The sequence below is a fragment of the Chrysochloris asiatica genome, unplaced genomic scaffold (genome assembly GCF_000296735.1).
Source record: "Chrysochloris asiatica unplaced genomic scaffold, ChrAsi1.0 scaffold00042, whole genome shotgun sequence".
NCBI classification, from domain to species: Eukaryota; Metazoa; Chordata; class Mammalia; order Afrosoricida; family Chrysochloridae; genus Chrysochloris; species Chrysochloris asiatica.
In genome coordinates this window covers 14,102,897-14,129,343 of record NW_006408560.1, presented here as the reverse complement: position 1 = coordinate 14,129,343, position 26,447 = coordinate 14,102,897, and the positions used below count along the sequence as shown (strand labels likewise).

General features: G+C 36.8%; 1 protein-coding gene across 1 annotated transcript in view; it reads left to right on the top strand.

Moving 5' to 3' along the window:
• ASH1L (ash1 (absent, small, or homeotic)-like (Drosophila)) overlaps nt 1-26,447 on the top strand; it is a 329,236-nt gene that overhangs the window by 259,644 nt on the left and 43,145 nt on the right. Inside the window, exons 12-13 of the mRNA XM_006861559.1 lie at nt 18,053-18,259; nt 18,387-18,533. Of these exons, the coding sequence (XP_006861621.1) occupies nt 18,053-18,259; nt 18,387-18,533 (354 nt within the window). The remainder of the gene's footprint in view (nt 1-18,052; nt 18,260-18,386; nt 18,534-26,447) is intronic.

Genomic DNA, 26,447 nt, shown 5'->3' with positions numbered 1-26,447 from the left:
TTGGTTTTGCAGAATTCTATCATGCGATCTCCAGCATCATTTCTATCACTAAGGCCGTATTTTCCAACTACTGATCCTTCCTCTTTGCTCCCAACCTTTGCATTCCAATCACCAGTAATGATCAGTACATCTTCATCGCATGTTTGATCAATTTCAGATTAAAGAAGATCGTAGAATTCTTCTATTTCTTTAGTGGTTGGTGCATAAATTTGAATAATAGTGGTATTAACTGGGCTTCCATGTAGGCACATGGATATTATCCTATCACAGACAGCGTTGTTCCTCAAGACTGATCTGGATATGTTCTTTTTTGACAATGAATGCAACACCATTCCTCTTCAGTTTGTCATTTCTAGCATAGTAAACCATGTGGTCATCAGATTCAAAATGGCCAATACCAGTCCATTTCAGTTCACTAATGTGTAAGATATTGATGTTTATGTGTTGTATTTCATGTTCGACAACTTCCAATTTTCCCAGATTCGTACTTGGTACATTCCATGTTCTGATTTTCAATGGATGTTTCTCTTCATTTTACATTGTACCCATCAGCAAAATAAAGGTCCCCCACAGGCTTTACTCCATTCACGTTATCACAGTCAACTCTACTCTGAGGAGGCAGCTCTTCCCCAGTCGTATTTTGAGTGCCTTCCAACCTGAGGGGCTCATTTTCTGGCACTGTATCTGACAGTGTTTCTCTGCTATTCATAAGGTTTTCAGTGACTAAATATTCGGCAGTGGTTCTTCACTCCTTCTTCCTAATCTGTGTTCATCTGGAAACTCATCTGAAATGTGTCCACCATGGTTGACCCTGCAGGTATTTAAAATACCGGTGGCATAGCTTTCACAATCACAGCAACTCACAAGCCACCACAGTATGACAAACTGACAGACGAGTGGTGAGTTTTTAATAACCTGATCAATCTCTTCTTTTATTATAGGCCTATTCAAGTTTCCTACTTCTGTCTGTGTTCATTTAGGTAGGTCGTTTGTTTCTAGAAATTTATCCATTTCATCTAGATTTTCAAATTTCTTGGAGTACAGTTGCTCATTGTATTCTATTATTATCCTTTTTAGTTTCATTATATTATGATGTCACCCACACAATTTCTTATTCATGTTATTTGCATCTTTTCCTTGTCAATTTTATTAGATTTGCCAGTGATTTGTCCATTATATTAATCCTTTCAGAAATCCAGTTTCTTGTTTTTGTTGGTTCTTTTTATTTTTATTTTTTTCTGTTTTATTTCTGCTGTAATTTTTAAAATTTCCTCTGGTGGCATTGGACTAACTTTGCTTCTTTTCTTCTAATTGTTGGACATGTTGAATTAAAGTGTTGATTTTGTTTCTTCTTTTTGTATGTGTGGGTGTTTATTACTATAAATTGCCCTCTTAGCACTGTTTTTACTGTGTCTGAAAGGTTTTGGTAGCATAGTGGTTACAAGTAGGGCTGCTAACCTCAAGGTGAGCAGTTCGAAACTACCAACAGTTCCACTGGTTTCTGCCTTAAAGTTTATTTTATCAGAAATTAATATTACCACTCCTGCTCATTCTTGATGCCTGTTAACATGATATACTTTTTTCTATTGTTTGATTTTTAGTCTATTTTTTTCTTATGTTTAAGATGCAACTCTTGCAGACAGTGTATTGAAGAATCCTGTTTTCTTACTCATTCTGCTATTCTCTTGTCTCTTGACTAGTGAATTTAATCTATTTATATTCACTGTAATCATCAAAAGGTATCCATTACCAAACCTTTTTTTCTCTCTCTCTCCTTCCCCCATCCCTTTTCTTTTTCAAGAAAGTTCCCAATGGTTGGTCTTAACAAGAAAATAAATGTACATTGTTTACCTTCAAGTACATGAGGAACGAAAAAAGCATACAAAAAAAAAGAAAGAAATTATCTTCCCCCCTCCTTTTTTTTCCTTTTTGTTTTTAACTGCCTTCCCTTTCATTCAAGCTGGCATGTGTCTACACAATATATCCAGTGAATAATTATCCTTTCCCTTCAACTGTTGGTAACCATTATAGAATGTTTATTATACCTGAAAACCTTTTTTTTTAACTTTATACAGTAGTGGTCTCATACAATATCTGTCATTTTACAACCTACTAATAACACTTATGGAGCTCTGGTAGCATTGTGGTTATGAATCAGGCTGCTAACCTCAAAGTAGGCATTTCGAAAGTACCAGCTGTTCCATGGGAGAAAGATGAGGCTTTCTGCTCCCGTAGAGATTTGCAGCCTCACTATGAATCGAAACCGACTCCACGGTACTTAGCAACAACAATATCACTTAGCATAATGTCCTCCAAATTCTTCCACATTATGTGGTGTTTTGCAGATTCATTATTAGTGTTCAATATTCCTTTGTGTATCTGTACCAAAGTTGTTTTACTATTCCTCTGCTGATAAGCATTTAGGCTGTCTCCATATTTTTGCTACTGCAAATAATATGTATTGGGTTAATGCACTAGACTGCAAGGTCGGTTTGAATCTCAAGGTTGGCGATTCAAGCTCATCAGTCACTCTTCCGAAACCGTATACCAACTCATAACAAGCCTATACACAATAGAACAACACTGCCAAGTCCTGTACCAGCCATACAAACATTGGTACATTTAAGTTCGTTGCTGCTGCCACTGTACCAGTCCATCTCATTGGGGGGTCTTCCTCTTTTCCTCTCACCCAGTTTATCAAACATGTTATCCTTCTCCAGGGACTGGTCTCTCCTGATAATATGTCCAAAGTATGAGAGACAAAATCTGGCCCTCTTGGCTTCCAAGAAGCATTTTGGCTGTGCTTCTCCCAATACAGATTTGTTCTTTTGGCAGCCCATGGTACTTTTAATATTCTCCTCCAACACCAGAACTAAAATGCATCAGTTCTTCTGTGGTCTTCTTTATTCACACTCCAACTTTCACATACATAAAAGGTTACTGAAAATACCAAGGCTTGGGTCAGGCTCATCTTAATCCTCAAACTGACATCTTTGCTCTTGAACACTTGAAAAAGGTCTTGTGAAGATTTGCCTAATGTAGTTCATCGTTTGATTTCATGACTGCTGCTTCCATGAGTGTGGATGGTTGGTCTGAGCAAAATGAATTCTTTGACAACTTCAGTGTTTTCTCCATTTATATGTATGCTGCTTATTGGTACAGTGGTGAGGAATTTTGTTTTCTTTACACTGAGGTGCAACCCATACCAAAGGCTGTGCTCTTTGATTTTCATCAGTATTTTAAGTCCTTTTCTCTTTTGGCAAGGAAGGTTGTATCATGTGCATATCGCAGGTTATTTATGAGTCTTCCTGTAATCCTGATGCCACGATCTTCTTCATATAATCCAGCCTCGCAGATTATTTGCTAAGCATACTAATTGAGTAAGTATGGTGAAAGAATACAACCCTGGCACATACCTTACTTAATTTTAAACCATTTTCTGTCCCCTTGTTCTGTTCGAGTAACTGCCTCTTGGTGTTTGTACAGGTTCCTCATGAGCACAGTTAAGTGTTCCTGAATACTCATTCTCCACAATGTTGTCCATGGCTTGTAATGATCCACACAATCTAAAGCCTGTACATTGTCAATAAAGCAAAGGTAAACATCTTTCGTCTCTTCTGTGCTTTTAACCAAGATCTTATCTGACATCAGCAATGAAAACCCCTTGTTCCACATCCTCTTCTGAATCTGGCTTGAAACTCCGGAAATTCTGCCAGTGTATGGTTGCAACTGATTTTGTATTATTTAGCAAAAATTTACTTGCATGCAATATTACTGATATTGCCCGATGATTTCCACTTATCGTTGGGTCACCTCTATTTGGAATGGGCACAAATATGGATGTCTTCCAGTCAGTTGGCCAGGTAGTTGTCATCCAAATTTCTTGGTATAGATGAGTGAGTGCCCTCCACTGCTGCATCAGTATGTTGAAAGATGTCAATTTGTATTCCATCACTTCCCAGTGCCTTGTTCTTTGCCAGTGTCTTCAGTGCAGCTTGAACTTCTTCTTTCAGTATTATTGACTCTTGATCATATGCTCCATCTTGAAATGGTTGAATATCGACCATTTCTTTTTGGTACAGTGACTCTGTATTCCTTCCATCTTCTTTTAATGCTTTCTGCATCATTTAATATTTTGCTCAGAAAATCCTTCAATATTGCAAGTTGGTTTGAACAGCAAGGTTGGCTGTTCACACTCGCCAGCCACTCCTTGGAAACCCTATACAGGGTCGCTGTGAGTTGGAACTTACTTAACAGTACTTAACAACAACAACAGCATTACCCAGTAGCTTCTAAGCAGCATGTTGTTCAATTTCCATGTCTTTGATTTTTTTTCTTTGATCTTTCTTTTGTAGATTTCTAGTTTTATAGCATTGTGATCTGAGAAGATGCTTTGTAGTATTTTGATGTTTTAAAATCTATTGAGGTTTGCTTTGTGACCTAAAATATGGTCTATTCTGGAGAATGTTCCATGTGCATTAGAAAATCATTTATATTTTGCTGTTGTGTTTTGTGCTCTGTATATGTCTATAAGGTATAGTTGATTAATCTTGTTGTTTAGTTCTTCCATGTCTTCATTGAATTTTTCTCTAGTTGTTTTATCCCTCATGGTAAATGGTGTATTAAAATCTCCCATCACTGTGGGTTACCTATCATTTGACTGCGTGTTTTTTTATGATGCTTCTTGTTTCTGTGTTCCACATAATTTTCTACACTGAGTTCATTTTGTCTGTGGGTTTTCTTTTCATTTTTGTTGTGATAATGTTTACTAATCCTTTCTGATTTTCTGTTTTTATTTTGATATTAAAGTATATTAATTTTCTTTGAGGTTACCATGTAAATTTGTAATTTCTGCCACCTTTTAAAATAGTCGTGTTATCTTGAAACCTATTTTATTTCTTTGTCATTTGGAAGTTCTGTATACTATTCCGTCTTTTTCTTTGTATTTGACTTCATTACAAATTGATATTTCAAAATAATAATAAATAAATTGCTATCTCTGTTTCCCTGTTTTTAGTCTTGTAGGTTTGTTTTACTTTAAATACTTCAATATTTGAATTGAGCTCTTGCAGGTGTTGTAATGTATGTGAATCAGAGGTTGTTATCTGTTGTTGGTTCTTAGTCCAAAGAACACCCTTCAGTATTTTGTGTAAAGTTGATCTAATTATTATGAATTTCTTTAATTGCTGTTTTTCTGAAAATGGCTTAATTCCACTGTTGTATTTGAGGAACAGCTATGCTGGTTATATGAATCTTGTTTGGCTATTTTTTTTCTTTCAGTTTTGTACTTGTCATCCCAGTGCCATTTTGTGTGTTTGTTACTTGAGTGAAGGTTTACAGACAAGATCATCAACTTTACTTTCAACATTGTTTTGTCTCAATGATTACAATCCCTTCCATGCAACAAGTTATCCTACTTCCTCCCTGTTGTTCCCCATTTTTATCTTGTATTTCACAAATGAACACGCAAAAATATATGATGTGTCCATACAAAACTAAACAAAAAAATGTGTTTTCATTTAAATGTCCAAAGGTCATCTTCTGCAAGCCAGCTTCCTGCTTTCAGATACACAGCTTTACTCAGTCCCTGAACCTAGAGCCCTCGGCTAATCTGTCTCTCAATATCACTGCCCCTTCCACCATCTCTGCTGTTAGCTGCTTTCAGGATTCTTTCCTTGTCTTTGGATTTGGAATGTTTGATTATGATATATCTTTTGGGATTTTCTTTTGGGATCTATCCTGTTTGGGGTTCATTCCGTTTCTCATATGCTTATCTTCTCAACTTTCATGATGCTAGGAAAGTTTTCTTCCATTAACTCTTTAACAATTTTGTCTGTGTTTTCTATTGTCTATTCCAGTTCTGGAATTCCAGTCACCTGTATGTTATTCCTCTTGATAGTGTCCCACCTAAAATTAGGCTTTCTTTGGATTTCTTTTTCTTTTTGGTTTTCTAATTGTTCTCTTAGCATACTAGTATTGAGAGATTTATTTTCTGTCTCACTCGTTTTTCAGATCTACTCCTTTGCCCTCTAAATGTATTATCCATTTTTAAAATATTGATATTCATCTTGTCAATTACTATTTGCAGGGTTTTTTTTGTCTCTAATCTTAACACCTATTTTGTCTGTTTGTTTCTGTAGTATTTTTCTGATTCTTACAAAATCTTTTGTTTTCTCCTTGCTTTCTTCAATCCACTGACAGTACCTAAATATCATTTTTTTGAGGTCTTTTCAGGTAGTTCCAATGCCTTTTCTTCCTCAAAAACATTTTCTGGTTCTGCATCTTGGTCACTTATTTGAGCCACTGTCCTGTTACTTCATGTGAACTGAAATTGTATGTTCTCTCTGAGGCATTGTGGTGGTGTTGTATTTATATTTATTTGATGGTTGTATGCTGGTGTATTCATAGGCACTTGCCAGCTTCCCCCTAGTGGTTGTGATTAGAAAATGGAAGTGTATATGCAATTCTTCACTCACCATTCATAGGGCTCACTATAGAGTAGGTTTCACTGGTATTGGCTACTATCTATCATTGTTTTTGTAGTACAGGAGCTGGTATTGGCTCTAATTCTGTTGGTGAGCCTACAGAGAGTACAGTTGTTGCTTGGCTGAATGGGCACTGTTTCTGGTCCCCCATCAAGTGAGGCAAGAAAAGAAGACATACACCCAAGAGGAGCGGGGGAAACAACAGCTAATAACAACAACAAATAATAGTAATTATAAAGGAGGAAAGGAAAAAGAAAAACAAGCAGCAAGGCAAAAGAAAATATGAACTGCCTCTTAGTCTTCTACGTACAGACTCTTTAAGAGCATAAGTAAGTGTTCTGGAATACCCATTCTTGGCATTGCTACCCACAGCTTGTTAGGATCCACACAGTCAAATACCTTTGCTTAGTCAATGATGTACAAGTAAGCATCTCTCTGTTTTCTGTTTTCAGCCAAAATTCATCTGCTATCAGCAGTGATAGTCCAAGTTCCATGTTGTCTTTTCAGTCCTACTTGGATTTCTTGCAGCTCCTTTTCATTGTACTGCTGCAACCATTTTTTAATTATATTCATCAAAATTTTATTAGCATGCGATATTAATGATATTGTTTGATGATTTTTGCATTGTTTTGGTGTTTCTCCTTTCTTTGGAATGGTCACAGATATTGATCTTTTCCACACTTAGAAAAGATGAGTGAGACCCTCTAGTGCTGCATCAGTGTGTTGAAATAGTTCAGTTTGTATTCCATCAATTCCTAGAGGCTTATCTTTCACCAGTGTCTTTAGTGTAGATTGTACTTCTTTCTTTAATTCTATTGTTTCTTGAAATTATTGAACATTGACCAGTTCTTTTTGGTTCAGTGACTCTTTGTATTCCTTCTCTCTTTCTTTGAGAGAATTATCTTTATACTCACTAATTCTGACTTCCATTGATTCAGTTCTATTCCTTTGCCCTTTCAGTATATTGTCCATTTCTGATATCTTTGTATTGATCATCTGGATTTCTGTCTGTAGGTTTTGTATTGTAGCCAATGCTGTACCACTTTTCTGAATTCTTCCTTATTTTTCTTGACTTTCCTGTGAAACGTTTGGTTGTATCTCAATATCATTCTCCTGAATTATTTTTCAGGTAGTTCTAGTTCCTTTTCTTTCTCCAAAGCATCTTTAGCTCTGCCTTTTGAATGTTTGTTTGAGCTACTTTGCCTTGTTTCTTCATGTGAACAGAAATTTTCTTCTGCTTTCTAGGCATTGTGGTGGTGTTGTGTTTGTATTAAGTTGACAAATGTATGTTGGTATAATCTTAGATACTAACCAGTAGCCTCCTAGTGGCTATGACCAGGAGATGAGCTTCTCTTCCTCTGTTCACTGTTTTTACAGCTGAATTCAGAGTGGATTTAGCAGATGTTGGTTGTAGTTGTTGCTCTGGTGTACAGCAGCTGGTATTTACTCTTGCCCAGTTGGTGAAGTTGTGAAGAGCATGGCTATGGCTTGACTGTATGACTTCAGTTATTATGTCCTGTCATGCGATGAAAGAAGAAGGAAAACCAGCAAACAAACAAACCGTCTACACAGCAAAAAAGGAAAATCAATGGCTTTTTCTCTGTTTGCTCCACAATCTTTTTTTTTTTTTTTTTTTTTTAATTCCATAGATATAGTATTTATTAGGGAAGTTAGTCAGTAATAAGCAGGGCACAATTGTTTCCAGTCAGGACCAGCTTTCCTCAGCCATGCCCACACAGTCTTCTTTCAATGGTTCTTGTATCATTCAGTATTTTGCCTAGAGAATCCTTCAGTATTGTAACCTGAGACTTGAAATTTTTTGTCTGCCCTTTCAGCTTGAGAAATGCTGAGAGTGTTCTTTTCTTTTAGTTTTCTTACTTCAGGTGTTTGCACATTTCATTATAATACTTTGTGTTCTTGATTTGTCCTTTGAAAATTTCTGTTTATCTCTTTTACTTCATTTCTTCCAGTTGCTTTAGTTTCTCTTCATTGAAGAACAAGTTTCAGAATCCCTTCTGAGATTTGGTCTTTTCTTTCTGTTCTATCTTTTTAATGAGGCTTTCCTTTTTTCATGGATGATGTTCTCCATGTCACCTCAAAACTTTTCTGATCTTCAGTCATTAGTATCTAGTACATCAAATCTGTTCCTAATATGGTCTCTAAATCCAAGTGGGATATATTCAAGAATATATCTTGGCTCTTGAGAACTTGTTTTTATGTATTCAGCTTCAGTCTGAATCTTAACTTGCATATGAGCAGTGGTTCCACAGTCTGCTCCTGGCTTTTTCGGGGTTGATTACATTGAGCTTCTCCATCTTCTCTTCCCACAAATTTAGTCTGTTTGGTTATTGTATTTTCCATCTGGTTAGGTCTGTATGTGTGTTGATGTTGTTAGGTGCCCTTGAGTCAGTTCCAATTTATAGGGACTTATATAGACACAACAGAACAAAACACATCATGGTCCTGTGCTAGCCTCAAAATTATTTTTATGCTTCATCCCATTGCTGCTACCACTGTGCCAATCCATCTCTTTGGGAGTCTTCCTCTTTTTTATTGAAATTCCATTTTACCAAGTGTGATATCATCCTCTAGGGACTGGTCTCCATGATAAAACACCTTAAGTCTGAAGGATGAAGTCTTGCTGTCCTGGATGTATTTTTTCTAACACAGATTTATTTGTTCTTCTGATACTCAGAATGTATGGTGGTGGTGGTATGTGCCATGGAGTCGATTCCAATGGCAACCCTGTATTGGGTTTCTGAAGCTATAAATCTTTTTGGGAACAGAAAGCCTCACCTTTCTCCTGAGGAACTGCTGGTAGTTTTGAACTGCTGACCTTGAGATTAGCAGCCTGACTCGTAATCACTATGCTACCAAAGCTCGTTCCAGAATATATAGTTGCCTTTTGTTTTATTGGAAAAAAAGATATTTATAATGAATAAGTTATTGGCCTTACAAAATTCTATCATGGGATGTCCTTCATCTCATCATTTTCTGTCACCAAGACCATATTTTACAACTACTGATCCTTCCTCTTTGCTTCTAACTTTTGCATACCAATTACCAGTAATGATGAGCATATCTTTTATTATTATTATTACAAATTGAATTAAAGTATACAGAGGATTTCATCAGTTGTACATTCAACAAATCATGTATCTTGATTCATTACACTGATTGCAGTCCCCTCCAAGTAACATAAATTAACAGTATTTACCCCTGTTCACTACAACTATTGCATTCTTAACTTGTGTCTCCCATTACCTACATCTTTTTTCTGCTAACATCCCTTTTGTCATATATTGCCTGTCCATTGCCCATGTTAACATGTGTCTACCCTGTAGCCTTTGGATAATTTTCCCTCCCCCATCCCTGGTAAACATCTTATAAATGTTCTTTTTAACAACAGTGGTCTCATATAATATTTTAGCTCTTCTGATTGACTAGTTTCACTCAACATAATATCCTCCAGATTCATCCATGTTGTAAGGTATTTTGCAGATCCATCATTATTCTTCAGTATTGTGTAGTATTCCATTGTGTATATGTACCGAAGTTTTTTTAACCATTCTTTTGTTGATGGACACTTAAACTGCCACCATCTTTTTTATATGTTTCTTGTAGATGCCATATTGAAGGATTTTTTTTTCTTATCCATTTGCTACTGGTATCCTGACTAGTCCATTTAAGCCTTTTACATTCCAGTATAATTATCAATAGGTATTAACTGATTGCCATCATTTTACTCTGTGTGTGTGGTTTTTTTTTTTTTTTTTTTTTTTTTTTTTTAAGTTTTTATTGTGAATTGAGTGATAGTTTACATGGAAGAACATCAGTTTTATACTCATCCTATCCTCTTTTATTTCATTGCAATGATTATAATCTCCTCCACGCATCATCATTCAACAGTATTTGCTTCTATTCTCACTGGTTTTCTTTGTTTTATTTTGGGGTTTTTGGATGTACACAAAAGCACTCAGGAGTATATAATCATTTAAACAACCCAGGAGCACATTCTGTATGCCTGCCTCCTGACTGCCAACACACAGCCTTTCTCTTTCCATGAGTCTAGAGTCCTCATCTGTTCTCTCTCTCTCCATGTCATCGTCTCTGCCTCCATCTCTTGTGTTGCTGCTTCTCTGGATAGGGTCCCACATTCTACTCATGCTCTTCTCCCTTGATGGTCCTAGAGTCCTTTGTTTCTGGACTGTAAGATTAACTACTCCCCCCTTTATCTTATAAAGCTTCTACTTTTACAGTGTGACAATTACAATTAGTTATGATAACTATATGCAATTAGTTATGATAAGAATCTTATCCCCATCTCCTTTCACCAGATCTGTCTAGACAGGATGAAAACTATTCAGTGGAGATTCTACCTTTCCCCTTATACTCTGAAACTAAATTCCCTCTTGAAAACTTGTAAGCCAGTCACTTCATGCCTTTTGTTGCTTGTTGTTGCTATGTGCTGTGGAGTTGGTTCCAACTCAGAGTGACCCTGTGCAGGGTTTCTGAGGCTATAAATCTTTACGGGAACAGAAAGCCTCATCTTTCTCCCATGGAACAACTGGTAGTTTCGAACTGCTGACCATGAGATTAGCAGCCTGATTCATAACCACTATACTACCAGAGCTTGTGCCTTTATCGCCCCCTTATTTAGGTAGCCAGTGTCTTAAGTGTCTAAATTGCCCATCCCTATCAATCCTGCATAACAGCGGGGTAGGCTTGATCCTTGATGTGAAGACTCCTTCCCTCTTAATTGGTCTTTTGAGCTACTACATCTATAAGTATAGGTCAGGTTCATCAAATTGTAGCAATTTACACTTGTTTCCTTTATCAAAAATTTTTTTTGTCTTCCTCTAGTCCAGTTGTGATCATCAAGCTATTGAAGTTAGGCCAAATAGGTACTATCTGCAATTTGGGCATTCTTGTGCATCTCTCCTCACTTCATACCAGCTGGATGCTTCACTCTCAGCGCTAGCCCTCCGTGGCTATGTTCTTGTCCATGGGCTCAGGAGTCCCCAGGTCTCAACATGCATTGGGCCAACCAGCCCTTCCTCTTTTCTTTCTCATCTCCAGTTTGATAGGATCTATGGTGTGTGTTTTTTGATGCTGCTTGTTTCTTTGCTACACATAATTTTTTGCACTGAGTTAATTTTGTTTATGGGTTTTCTTATCACTTTCATTTCTGTTGTGTTAATGTGGTTAAATTTTTATTTTCCTGTCTTTTATTTTGATGTGGAAGCATATTAATTTTCTTGAAGATTACCCTATAATTTATTAAATTTTTACTCCATTTAAAAGTCTGTTTTATCCATTCTATGATGGTTACTGAGCAGTTAGCAGAGAAGGAAAAAAAATTAACTGAATAGAGGTAAATACTGTTAACTGATGAGAGTATCTGAAGTGGATTGCAATCATTGTAATGACATGAAGCATATAATATGTTGAATGTGGGACTGATGATCTGTTTTGTAAAGTTTCACTCAATTCACGATAAAATATATATATATATATATATATATTTTTAAGTTTTATCTTGAAATTACTTGACTTTTTTTTGCCATTTGTAGGTTCTTTATCTTCATTATAACCTCTTTTTGGTTTGTAATTGACTTGTATGCTTATTTTCTCGTGTGTCATGATCCTTTTTATTGTCTCTTCCTGTTTTGGAATTCTGGTCACCATTAACTTATTTCTCTTCATTGTGTCCCACATAACTCTTAGGTTTTCCTCAAATTTTTTTCATTCCATTTTCTTATTGTACATTTAGCATACTAATATTGAGAGATTATTTTCCAACTCACTAATTCAGGCTTTCATTTAGACCCTGAAAGGTGAAAACTTAGGGGGCTTCTGTCAGCTAAGGAGATCATGAAGTGGGTTTGGGAGGACAGCATGTAACAACAGAGTTTTCCTAACTTTGAACTCCCAGAGAGCTGGGTCTTCACTTGGGGGTAGATGAGGCATGGAGGGTTGAAGCTGGACATTGGTTACCTCAGGAGCATGTGTAAATAGAAGGAATCTCACCTTTTCAGTCTCTTATGTAAATCTGTTCTATCAGGCCAAAACTCCAAAAAGCCTAAGATGGTCTTGCTGCATCTGGCCAGCTGTTGACCTGTCATTCGTATCTCTCGCCTTTTATCCTGCTCAGTGTCTCATTCCAGCAAACATTCATTTCACTTCTCTAACCTTTCCTCTGAAGTTTAGGGTTCCAGGCTTTTCATCTTTGTTTCATTTAGTCTTTTGCATCTTTGTTGTGTGTCTGCCCATTCTACCACCTTGCTTGATGTCACTGTGATCATTGCATCTTGATTTAAGTTTGATCAGTTTCAGACTGAAGAAGTTGATAGAATTCTTCAGTTCATCATCACTGGTTTTAATGGTCATTGGGTAAGTTTGAATTAATGAAGGTATTAACTGGTCTTCCTTTTAGGTGTATGAATATTTTCCTATCACAGATAATATTTTACTTCAAAACGGATTGTGAAATGTTCTTTTGACGATTATAGTAGCACCATTCCTCTTCAGTTTGTCATTCCCTGCATAGTTAACTATATGATTATCTAATTTTAAATGGTTGATACTAATCTGTTTCAGCTCACAAATGCCTAGTGATTTTTATGTGTTCATTTTTATTTTTGATGATTCCAGTTTTCCTAGATTCATAGTTAATACCTTCCAGGTTCTAATTATTAATGGATGTTTACAGCTGTTTCTTCTTATTTTGTTTTGTGCCCCATCAGAAAATGAGGTTCCTAAAAGCTTTACTCCATTCACATCGTTAAGGTCAACTCTACATTGACGAGGCAGCTGTCATAATTTGAGTGCCTTCCAACCTGAGAGGCTCATCTTCTGGCACTACATATCAGACAATGTTCCTTCACTATATTCATAAGATTTTCAGTTGGTAACCATTCTGAAGTTGTCCACCCTTCCTCCTTCCTCTAGTATGTCTTAGTCTAGAAGCTCTGCTGAAACCTTTCCACCATGGGTGACCTTGCCTGAATTTAAAATATCAGTGGCATAACTTCCAGCATCACAACAATACATAAGCCACCACAGTATAACAACTTACAGATAAGTTGTGGTGCTTAGTTTTTTGATTATTCAAAAATTGAAATTTGGAAAAAAAAAAAGTTTTTGAAATTTGCCTATTAATATTACCTAATTATATTGGTTATATCATTTTGTTAGCTATGGGTATCACATTTATTTTTCACATTATGTTGCTTTTGTTTAAATTAAAAATATATGCAGGTTGAGTTGGAACTGATTAGGTGGCATTTAACAACAACAATCCTCTTTCTGATTTTAAATCACCATTATTTAAAATGTTATTGTTGTTGTTAAGTACCATAGAGTTGATTCTGACTCATAACGACCCTGTATACGGTTTCCAAGGAAAATATAGAGATGGTGAAAATTACAAAGACTATTTTTACTATAAATTTTAGACTGTTTAGTTTTTGATTCTAACTTGTATTTTTACCTATCACTTCTCCTTGGAGTCCTGATTTTGCCCTGCAGGATAACCACTGTACTGCTAACCACTAGGTCAGTGGTTCAGACCCATCAGCCACTCCATGGGGAGCCTCTACAGGGTTGCTGTGTGTCAACACTGACTTCAAGGCACTTAGAAACAGTTAACAGTTACTCACAGTTGAATCATAAAATCCTTTCAACATCATCCCCTTTCACCAAATCCATCTGGAGAAGAGGAAAACGGAAAACTATTCAGTGGCAATTCCACCTTACCCCCCTCAGTCTGAAACTAGGCACACACATGAAAGCTTGCAAGCTAGCCACTTCATCCCTTTATCGCCCCCCATTTCTTATACCCCATCCCTATCAACCTAGTGCACTGAGGAAAAAAGCTTGTTCTTCGATATGAAGAATCCTTCTATTCCAGTTCAAATTTTAAGCAACTGCGTCCATAAGCAAAGGTCCAGTTCATCAAATTGTAGCAATTTACACTTGCTCACAGTGTCAACAATAGAGTTTTCAAGGCTGTGACCTTTCAGAAACAGATTGCCAGGCTTGTCTTTGGAGGCCCCTCTGCATTTGTTCACCATTAGCGAGACTTTCAATTAATAGTTGTTGTTATTAAGTGCCATTGAGTCGACACTGACTCATAGCGACCCTGTATAGGGTTTCCGAGGAGCAGCTGGTGAGCTTGAACCACCACCCTTGCAGTTCAAATGGCTTTGCAGTCTGGCACATTAACCCACAGCACCACATCAGGTGTTTAATTATTTGTGTCTCCCAGGGACTCTTGTAATTTCCCTACCCCCACCCACTGCCATCAAGTCAACTCCTGCTCAAAACAACACTCTGTAGCGTTTCCGAGGCTGTAAATCTTTTCTGGAACGAAATGCCTCATCTTTCTTCCATGGAGTGGCTGGTGGGTTTGAACTGCCAACCTTAGAGTTAACAGTCCAGTGCTAAGCCTATAGCAGCACTACCAAGGGCTCCTTTGTTATTTCCTTTATTTTTATTTTTATTTTTTTTACTTTTTTTTTATTCTTAAGAGTTCATTAACCTCTGCTGTGGTTTTTTTGTTGTTGTTTTTAATTTTGCTTAATTTAAAAATTTTCATTATTTGTACTTTGTATATAAATTATGTTCCTCTTTATTAGATTGTGATAGATACAAAATAAGGTTCCATTTTTCTTAAAAGTCAAACCTCAACGGAATCCTCAGCTGCCACTCTTTCTCCTTGAACTCTTCTCTTCCAGATATTGTCTAGGAATCACAACTTTCTTTATAAATTCTATTAATCTTCCCTAGTGTATTCATGTTTCTGTGCACCATCCATGAAAAATCTTTTGCTATTCCAGAGCATTCATTAACCTTGGCAAAGTCGTTTAGTTTGTTTCTAGCAGCTTTTTATCCTTATGCCCATTTGATTACAGCATAAATAGAACCCACTCCCTAAGCTCTGCATTAGAAAGTGCAGATGTAGTATGTAACAAGACTGAGTGCTTAGGAGAAAATAGAAATAATTCTTAGTGAGACATATAATGCCACAGGCAGTGATTACTCTCAGGGTTCATAGGCCCCAGCTTAACCTCAGGCTTCCTATCTGACCCCCTATTAGTTGCTTTCTAGGCTCTGTTGTGCTGGAATTCAGTTCACTTCCATTTGTCCACCAGTGAGAATCTCAAGGATGCTTCACTTTTCACTCCCAAAGAATATTAACTCCTCATATTTTTGTTCCAAAAAGTAAGGAAGATCCTCTCCTCTTCCTCTCTCCTGTCCTCAAAGCTTATCCATTCCTGACCTAGCATTATCCATAATGGAAAGCATTCATTTTTCTCAAGTAAAAACCCCTCCCCGTTCAGTGGAATGTTCTTCCCTCCATATCTATATAAAAGTCAATCACCTTAGCACATTTCCCAGTGCCTACTTATGTAACTTTAAATCTCACCATGTAAGGGACATAACTCTCTAGTTAAATCTCTGCGAGAAGGCTAAGAAAGTTAGTGGGGGAAATGGGAATTGAAAGGTTATTTAATTTATTTATAAAGTTTTTGAAGTTTCCTCTTGTTTATCGGGAGAAAACAGTTTCTATACTTCTAAAGAGCTTTATCTGGCTAAAGATAAACATTAATTTTTATATCATAAAAGCAAAGACTTCCCATGAACTCAGTTTGCAGTATGGATATTCTTATTTTGATTGATTACCAGGTTTTTTCAAGACATAAAATGCAAAAATGTGTTTTATATAATTGTTGTTTCAAGTGCTGTTAAGTTAGTTCCAGCTTATAATGACCCTGTATAGGGCTTCCCAAGGCTGTAATTCTTTACAGGAACAGAAAGCCTCACTTTTCTCTCTCAGAGTGACTGGTGAGTTCGAACCACTGACCCTGCAGTTAACAGCCCTACACGTAACCTATTATTCCACCAGGACTTCTTTATATAATTGTTGCTTTTTATGTATTATTTTCTATAATTAGTTATTTTATCCACATGGATTTTATCGTACATATTATGAGATACCATGAAAATACAGGTAGAGTGTTATGGAAAGGCTGGCCTTGTCTGACACTGTGGATTAATGCACTGGACTGCAAAATTGTTTTGAACTACGAGTTTGCTGGTTCAAAGTCACCAGCCGCTCCCCATAAATCCTTCATAGGATCACTGTGAGTCGGAACTGACTCAGTGGCACTTAACAAAAATTATGATAAGAGGCTAACAGTTAAAATTTTGAGAATGAATAAGCCCCCCAAGGAAAAGAGAAGCAAAGAATATGCCATGGAAGTCAGAGAGGAAATATGAATTTCTGTACAAAAAGACAGGAATTATCATTGGAGGGTTTATTTTTGTTATTGTTAATTGTCTTCAAGGTGACCCCTGACTCATAGTGATTCCATGCACAACAGAGCAAAGAACTGCCCAGTTCTGCACTATCCCCATGATCTGTTGCAGACTGGACCATTGTGTTCCTCATAGGGTTTTCATTGGTTGATCTTCAGGCATTTCTTCCTAGTCCATCTCACTCTAGTTGTTCTACTGAAGTCTGTTCATTATGGTAATAGCAAGCAAACCTTGAGGGACAGACAGGTGATAGCTGCATTTAAGGTGTACCGGTTGGGTATATCACCTGGGTTTCTCACATAGAAAGTTAGAACTCTACCACTGAACTGCCAGTACCTTACGTGGAGAGATAGGAAACCTAGTGTCATACAAGTTCAAGAAAGCAAAAAAAGAAGAGGGAGTTTTTTAGGAGGGGTGGTGAACAGTATTCATGCAACAAAGTAGTCATAGAACTCTAGAATGAAGTTGGTTGAAATAGAGAGCCAAGACAGTGTCTTCTTCACAACTTACACTGATTTCCACATGTAATCCAATGAATATTTAATCTGCTTTCTGTTCATTGTATATGATCTGGTACTGTGCTATTTGCCACTTTAGAATAAGATGGTATTGTAAAGAATGAGTCATATAATGACTCTGAAAGTACTATAAATTAAAATTGTCATATCTACATTTTCATAGGATTTATAAGTTATAAATATAAGCTGATACTTCCTTTTACTTCTTTTTTTTCTGATACATCCTTGTTCAATCATGCTAAATAGTTTTACTTGTATATAAACCATATACTAAAACTAATGACTCCTACTTTAGATACTTAAAAAATGAAGTAAGATACTCAACTGCTGTAAAGTTATATTAATGGAGAAGAAATCATTCAGAAAAGGAGGGTAAGAATGATTGTATAACTTGAGGAATATAATCAATATCAATGAATTGTGGCTATATAAATTGTCGAATTGGTGTATAGTTTTCTGTGTACATTTTCAACAATGACAATAAAAATAAAAAACTTTAATTCAACATAAATAGTAAAAAACTAAATTTTCACTTGTTCATTCACAAGAGATTTTAGGTACAGGCAATCCTGTATCTTAGAAATTTTATTTCTATAATGGAAATGTTACTTCCAATGTGGAAATACTATTCCAAGAATGAAACATGAAATTCCCATAAAACAGAAACTGAGTGCTTTAAGGCATATGCAATGTAAGTTGACTTACAATTGTTTCTTTTCTTTCTAGAATGATCTTTGCTGAATGTTCCCCCAACACTTGTCCCTGTGGTGAGCAGTGTTGTAACCAGAGGATACAAAGGCATGAGTGGGTGCAGTGTCTGGAACGATTTCGAGCTGACGAAAAAGGTTGGGGGATCAGAACCAAAGAACCCCTGAAAGCTGGGCAGTTCATCATTGAATACCTCGGGGAGGTCGTCAGCGAACAAGAGTTCAGGTATTGTGGTAAATGGTAATATTCAGATGAACTGATGAGAGTAACAAATTAGAATGAAAACTGGAAGATTGAAATTTACTTTCAACGTAATCATTAATTGACTTTCAATTATATATCTTCTTTTCAGGAACAGGATGATTGAACACTACCATAATCACAGTGACCACTACTGTCTGAACCTGGATAGCGGAATGGTGATCGACAGTTACCGTATGGGAAATGAAGCCCGATTCATCAATCACAGCTGTGACCCCAATTGTGAAATGCAGAAATGGTAAGGAACCAGGAAAAAGTCAAGTCAAGAATCCAGAAGAGCAGAAAGCTTTGAGGGCACCAGAATGTGATCTTTCTACAGTGTCAAAGAGTTTTTTCAAAGCAATGATACTAGACCTTCCTGAAAGAGAGTAAAGTGCTATTTCTTCCCACACTCCTAGAAAACTATAATTATAATAATAATATAATACATTATATTGTTGTTGTTACGTGCTGTCGAGTTGATTCCGACCCATAGCGAACCTGTATAGGGTTTTCAAGGAGCAGCTGGTGAGCTTGAACCACCAACCTTGCAGTTCAAATGGCTCTGCAGTCTGGCACATTAACCCACAGTGCCACACCAGGACTTCAATACATTATATAGCCTAATATAAATTGAGTGCTTATTGTATGCTAGGCAATTGTGTTCCATGGACTAGTTCATTTAGCCAGTGTATATGCAAACTTATTACATGCTTGCTGGGTTTGTCACAATAAGAAATAAACATAAGTATAAAACATTTCTCTCAAATGCATTATGTTCTATTTGAATAGGAAAAAAGTACACTTCAAAAAATCCAAAAAAGATAAGCAGGTACTTTTTACGAAGATGGAGCCAAAAGCGAAAAAGGGAGCCTCTGCCTCTCCCAAAATTGAAGCCAAAACAAAGATGTTAAAGACCAAGAAAGCAGTGCTGCAAGGCATCCACAGCCACACAAAAAAGATATGCATATTACCCACCTTCCAGCGGCCCAACACACTGAGGCTCTGAAGATATCTCAACTATCTTAGGAAGACCCCCCCACAAGAGAAGCAAACTAGACCACTATACCATCATCAAGTTCCCTCTGACTACTGAGTTAGCCATGAAGAAGATTGACGTTAATAAGGCACTTGTGTTCATTGTGGATGTCAAAGTCAACAAACCCCTCTGTGACATTGATGTATTCAAGGTCAACACCTTGATCAGGCCTGATGAAGAAAAGAAAGCATGTGCTCAATCGACTCCTGACTCTGATGCTTTGATTGTTGTCAGCAAATTTGGGATAACCTCTAAACTGAGTCCAGCTGACTAATTCTAAATATAAATACTTAAAAAAAAAAAAAAAAAGATACTGTGACAACTTTGTATTTTGTAAGCTCTTTTTAATTGAAGTATATAATTCATATGCAATAAAATGCACAAATCTTAAGGGTACATTTCCATCAGTTTTATAAACTTACATCTTCACATAACTCAAACCCTATCAGAATATAGAACATTTCTTATCATCACAGTAAGTACTCTCCTGCTTCTTCCTAGTAATCCCTCTTCCCCAAAGCTACCATTGATCTGAATAACACATAAAGAAATAGAAGATCTGAATATGTTTACCAAAGAAATTTTTTTTATGAAACTTTCTTACAAAAAATATTTTAAGGCCCAGATGTCTTCACTGGCTACTCTTCCATATATTTAAAGAAGAGATTGTAGTAAATCACCTATTTCATAAAATTCTTCATTTATAAGGCTCACATACCTTGGTCAAAATCTAACAAGAACATTTAAAAAAGGAAAGTTGTAGGCTTATATCTCCCATCAACTTAAACATAAAAATCTTAAGTACAACATTTTAACATTAAAATCTTAAATATAAATCAAACTAGTTAATACATAGAAAGGGTAATCATCAAAACCAGGAATGCAAGCTTGGTTCATTTAGCATTTAAACAATCAATCACTATAATCAATATAATTTGCGATTCACAAAATAAAGACAAATCATATCATCTCAGTAGCTCTAGAAATTTCATAAAATTTAATAATCATGACTTAAGAAAAGAAAAAACTCAGTAAACTAGGAATAAAGGGGAGATTCCTAAAACAAAAGGAGTCCTGGTGTGACACTGTGGGATAAGCATTCCACCACAAAGTCCATTTGGACTGCAAGGTTCAGCAGTTCAAGCTCACCAGCAGCTCCTCAGAAACCCTAGGGTCGCTATGAGTTATAAACAATTTAGTGGCAACAATAGTTTTTTAAAATAATTTGGAGTCCTGGTGTGGTGCTGTAAGATAAGCACTGGATTACAAGGTCAGGAGTTCAAACTCACCAGCCACTCTTCAGAAACCCTATACTGGGTCACTATGAGTCAGAACCATCTTGAGGGGACTTAACAATAGTAACAACCATCATACTTAGATAAGTATGTCCATTATCACCATTTATTTTCTACATTGTTCCGAAAGTCCTAACCAGTGCTATAGGGAAAGGAAAAGAAGAAATAACTAAAATTAAAAATTGATGCTACCAAGTATTGATAGGGGTGTAGAGCAACATGAACTCTCATAGATTTCTGGTAGAAGTATAAATTGTATAGTCATTTGGAACTCTTCTTTGACAGTAAATACTTAAACTAAGTATACTAGTGATCCACAATCTCATTCCTATTTTTGTTCAAAAGATATGTACTAGAATGTTCATAGAAGATTTTGTTTATAGTAGTTAAAAACTTAAAACCACCTAAATGTGTATCAATAGGATATTGTTGTTCTTACATGCCACTGAGTCAGTTCTGTTGATCAGAGCTACGCCTCAGTTTGAACCACCAACCTTACAGGTTGCAATCTACTGCTTATCCTACAGCTCCATATGAATTTTGATATATTCATATTATGAAATATTAAAAGGGGGCTTCAAAATGTTTGTGGGAAAATGGAATTAAAAGATAATGAAATTTTTCCACAAACCTTTAAAAGACCACTTGTACATAGCAATGAATAGTTACAAACTATTGATATGTGAAATTACAAAATAACATTAAGTAAAGACATTAGGCATAAAAGAGTACTTGTTGATTCCGACTCAAAGTGACCTTATGCATAGCAGAATGAAACACTGTGAGGTCCTGTACCATCCTCACAATCTAGAGTCCATTGTGGTTGCCACTGTGCCAATCCATGTCCTTGGTGATCTTCCTCTTTTTCACTGACTCTGCACTTTACCAAGTATGATGTCCTTCTCTAGGGACTGGTCCCTCCTGATAACATGTCCACAGTATGAGAGAAGTCTCACCATTCTGGCTTCTAAGAAACATTCTTCTTCCAACACAGATTTTTTTGTTCTTCTGGAAATCCATTATACTTTTAATATTATTCTACAACACCATAACTCAAATGCATCAATTCTTCATGAATAAGTCTTCCTTATTCATGGTCCACAACCCACCACTTATCTGTCGTACTATGGTGGCTTGTGAGTTGCTGTGATTCTGAAAGGTATGCTACTGGTATTTTAAATACCAGCAGGGTCACCCATGATAGACAGGTTTCAGATGAGTTTCCAGACAAAGACAAACTAGAAAGAAGGAGTGACGAACTACTTCTGAATATTTAGTCACTGAAAACCCTATGAATAGCAGGGAAGCACTGTGAGATATAGTGCCAGAAAATGAGCCCCTCAGGTTGAAAGGCACTGAAAATGTGACGGGAAGAGCTGCCTCCTCAAAGTATAGTTGACCATGATGACACGAATGGAGAAAAGCCTGCAGGACCTTCATTTGCTGGTGGGGCACAACTCAAAATGAAGAGAAACAGCTATAAACATCCATTGAAAATTGGAACATGAAATGTACAAAGTATGAATCTGGGAAAATTGGAAGCTGTCAAAAATGAAATAAGAACGTATAAACATTGATATCTTAGGCATTAGTGAGCTAAAATGGACTTGTATTGCCATTTTGAATCTGACAATCATATGGTTTACTATACCGGGAATGACAAATTGAAGAGGAATGGTGTTGCATTCATTGTAAAAAAGAACATATCCAGATCAGTCATGAGGTACAACGTTGTCTGTGATAGGATAATATCCATGCACCTACAGGGAAGCCCAGTTAATACCACTATTATTCAAATTTACACACCAACCACTAAAGCCAGTGAGGAAGAAATAGAAGAATTCTGCCAACTTTTTCAATCTGAAATTGACCAAACATGCAATCAAGATGAATTGATCATTACTGGTAATTGGGAGCAAAGAGATAGTATCAGTAGTTTGAAAATATGGCCTTGGTGATAGAAATGGTGCAGGAGATAGCATGATAGAATTCTAAAAAATCAATGCTTTGTTCATTTCAAATACCTTCTTTAGACAGCATAAGAGACAACTATGCACATGGACCTCACCAGATGGAATACATAGAAATCAAATTGACAACATCGGTGGAAAGATGTTGGAAAAGCTCCATATCATCAGTCCAAACAAGGCCAGGGGCAGACTGTGGAATAGCTTCAAACTGAAGCTGAAGAGTATGAAAACAAGTTCACGAGAGCCAAAATATGACATTGAATATATCCCACCTGAATTTAGAGATCATCTGAAGAACAGATTTGATACATTAAAGACCGAAGACCAGAAGAGTTATGGGATGACATCAAGAACGTCAGACATGAAGAAAGCAAAAAGACATTAAGAAGACAAGAAAGAAGGAAAAGGTCAAAATGAATATCAAAAGAGACACTGAAACTTGCTCTCCAACGTAGAGATGCTAAAGCAAATGGAAGAAATGAGGAGGTCCAAGAGCTGAACAGAAAATTTCAAAGATCAGCTCGAGAAGATAAGGCCAATTATTACAACAAAATGTGCAAAGATCTGGAGTCAGAAAACCAAAAAGGAAGAACACATTCAGCATTTCTCAAGCTGAGGGAACTGAAGAAAATATTCAAGCATCAACTTTCATTATTGAAGGATTCTTTGTGCAAATAATTGAATGATGCAGAAAGCATCAAGAGAAGATGGAAGGAATACACAGAGTCACTGTACCAAAAGGAAATGGTTAATGTTCATCTGTTTCAAGAGGTAGCATATGATCAAGAGCCAATTATACTGAAGGAGGAAGTCCAAGGTGCATTGAAGGAATTGGCAAAGAACAAGACACCAGGAATTGATGGAATAAAAATTAAAATCTTTCAAGAAAGTGAGGCAGCACAGGAGGCACTCAACTCATTTCTGCAAAGAAATTTGGAAGACAACTATCTGGCCGACTGATTGGAAGAGTCCATATTTGTGCCCATTCCAGAGGTAAGTGACCAACCCAATGGAATGCGGAAATCATCGGACAATCCCTTTACTATCCCATGCAAGTAAAATTTTATTAAAGGTAATAAAGAAATGGCTGCAAGCATACATTGACAGAGAGCTTCCGGAGGTAAATGCCAGATTCAGTAAAGGCCATGGAACGACAGATATCATTGGCGATGTCCAAATGGATCTTAGCTGAAAGCAGAGAATATCAGAAAGATGTTTACCTATGCTTTATTGACTACGCAAAGGCTTTCAATTGTGTGGGTCATGACAAGCTATGGACAACGTTGCGAAGTATGAGTATTCCGGAACACGTAATTGTGCTCATGAGGAATCTGTACATGGACCAAGAGGCAGTTGTTCAAACAGAACATGGGAACACTGAATGGTTTAAAATTAAGAAAAGTGTGCAACAAGATTGTATTCTTTTCATCATACCTATCCAGTGTGTATGCTGAGCAAATAATCCGAGAAGCTGGGTTCTATGAAGAAAAACGTGGCATCAGGATTGCAAGAAGATTCATTAGCAAGCTGCGATATGGAGATGAAACAACCTTGCTTGTTAAAAGTGAAGAGAATTTAAAACATTTAATGATGAAGATCAAAGAGCACAGCCTTTGGTATGGATTACATCTCAATGTAAAGAAAACAAAAATGCTCACCACTGGACCAATAAACATCCTTATCAATGGAGAAAAGATTGAAGTTGTCAAGGATTTCCTTCTTCTTGGATCAACTGTCAACACACAGGCCACAGCAGTCAAGAAGTCAAATGATGTATTGCATTTGGCAAATTTGTTGCATAAGACCTTTTAAGTGTTAAAGAGCAAAGATGTCACTTTGAAGACTAGGGTGCACCTGACCCAAGCCATGGTATTTTCAATAACCTCAGAAGCATGTGAAAGCTGGACAGTAAATAAGGAAGACCGTAGAAGAATTGATGCTTTTGAGTTATGGTGTTGGAGGAGAATATTGATAGTGCCATGGGCTGCCAAAAGAACTAACAGATCCATGTTGGAAGAAGTGCAGCCAGAGTGCTCCTTGGAGATCAGAATGGCCAAACTTGTCTCTCATACTTTGGACATATTGTTAGGAGGGACCAGTCAATGGAGAAAGGATATCATGTTTGGTAAGGTGGAGGGTCAGAGAAAAAAAGGACGACCCCCAACGAGATGGATTCGCCAAGTAGCAGCATTGATACACTTAAGTATGGCAACAATAGTGAGGTTGGCCCAGGATCGGGCAGTGCATATGGTGGAATATGAGTGGGTACCAATTCGATGGTTCCTAACAACAACCACAACTCATTGTCCAACTTTCACATGCATATGAGGCTATTGAAAATACCATGACCTGCTTCAGTCGCACCTTAGTCTGATGAGAGAATACAACCCTGACACACACATTTCCTGATTTTAAACCATTCAGTACTCATTCCAAAGAGAGGTAAGCCAACAGACTACAGAAATTAATGAATATCATTAATATCATATACAAGTAAAATTTTGTTGAAGGTAATTAGAAAATAACTGTAACAATTCATAATCAGAGAACATCCAGAAATTCAAGCCAGATTCAGGAGAAAGCATGGAACCAGGGATATCGCTGATGTCAAATGGCTGTTGGCTGAAAGCAGAGAATACCAGAGAGACAATAAAACACAAACATCTCTCTGGTATTCTCTGCTTTCAGCCAACAACCATCTGATATCAACGATATCCCTGGTTCCATGTTTTCTGATTATGTATTGTTATAGTTGTTTTTAATTACCTTCAGCAATGTTGACTGTGTGGATCATGAAAAACTATGAGTAACATTGCAATGAGTGGGTGTTCCAGAACATTATATTGTGCTTATGAGGAACCTGTACATAGACCAAGAGGCTATTCTTCACACAGAACAAAGGGATGTTGAATGTTTTAAAGTCAGGAAAGGTGTGTGCCAGGATTGTGTTCTTACACCATACTTATTCAATCTGTATGATAAGCAGATAATCCGAGAAACGGTTATATGAAGAAGTTCGTGGCATCAGGATTGGAGGAAGACTCATTAACAGTCTACAATATGCTGATGATACAACATATTGAAAGTGAAGAGGACTTAAAATACTGTTGAAGATCAAAGACTACAGCTTTCAGTATGGATTTCACCTTAATGTAAAGGTAGCAAAAAATCCTCATTACTGACCCAATAACATCATGATAAATGAAAAAATGATTGAAGTTGTCAAAGACTTCATTTTACTTGGGACCACAATCAACACTCATGGAAGAAGCAGTCAAGAAATCAAACACGGAGGGTCAGAGAAAAAGAGTAAGATCCCCAACGAGATAGATTGGCCAAGTGGAAGCATCGATGGACTGAAGCGTGGCAACAGTAGTGAGATTGGCCCAGGATTGGGCAGTGTTTCGTTCTGCTGTGCATAAAGTCGCTGTGGGTCGGAACCGACTCGATGGCACGTAACAACATCAACAACAACCTGAGGCATTCCTTCCAGCAGTATATATGACAAGGTTCTGCTGCTACTCATTAGGTTTTCAATGGCTAACCATTCCAAAATAGGCCACCTCTCCTGCTTCCTAGTCTGTCTTAGTCTGGAAACTGCTGAAATCGATCTATCATAGGTGACCCTGTTGGTATTTAAAATACCAGTGACATAATTTCCAACATCACAGCAACGCACAAGCCACCACAGTATGACAAACTGACAGAGGATACTGCTCTGAAATGATTAGAATTAAGATGTTTTCTCTAATGTTCCAACCACATACAAAGAAAAGCATCAAAATAAATCACTCCTTAAAACTATTCGCTGTTGAACACTGAAATGCAGCAATGATAACCTCCTTACAAACATAGTAGACTTAAATGTT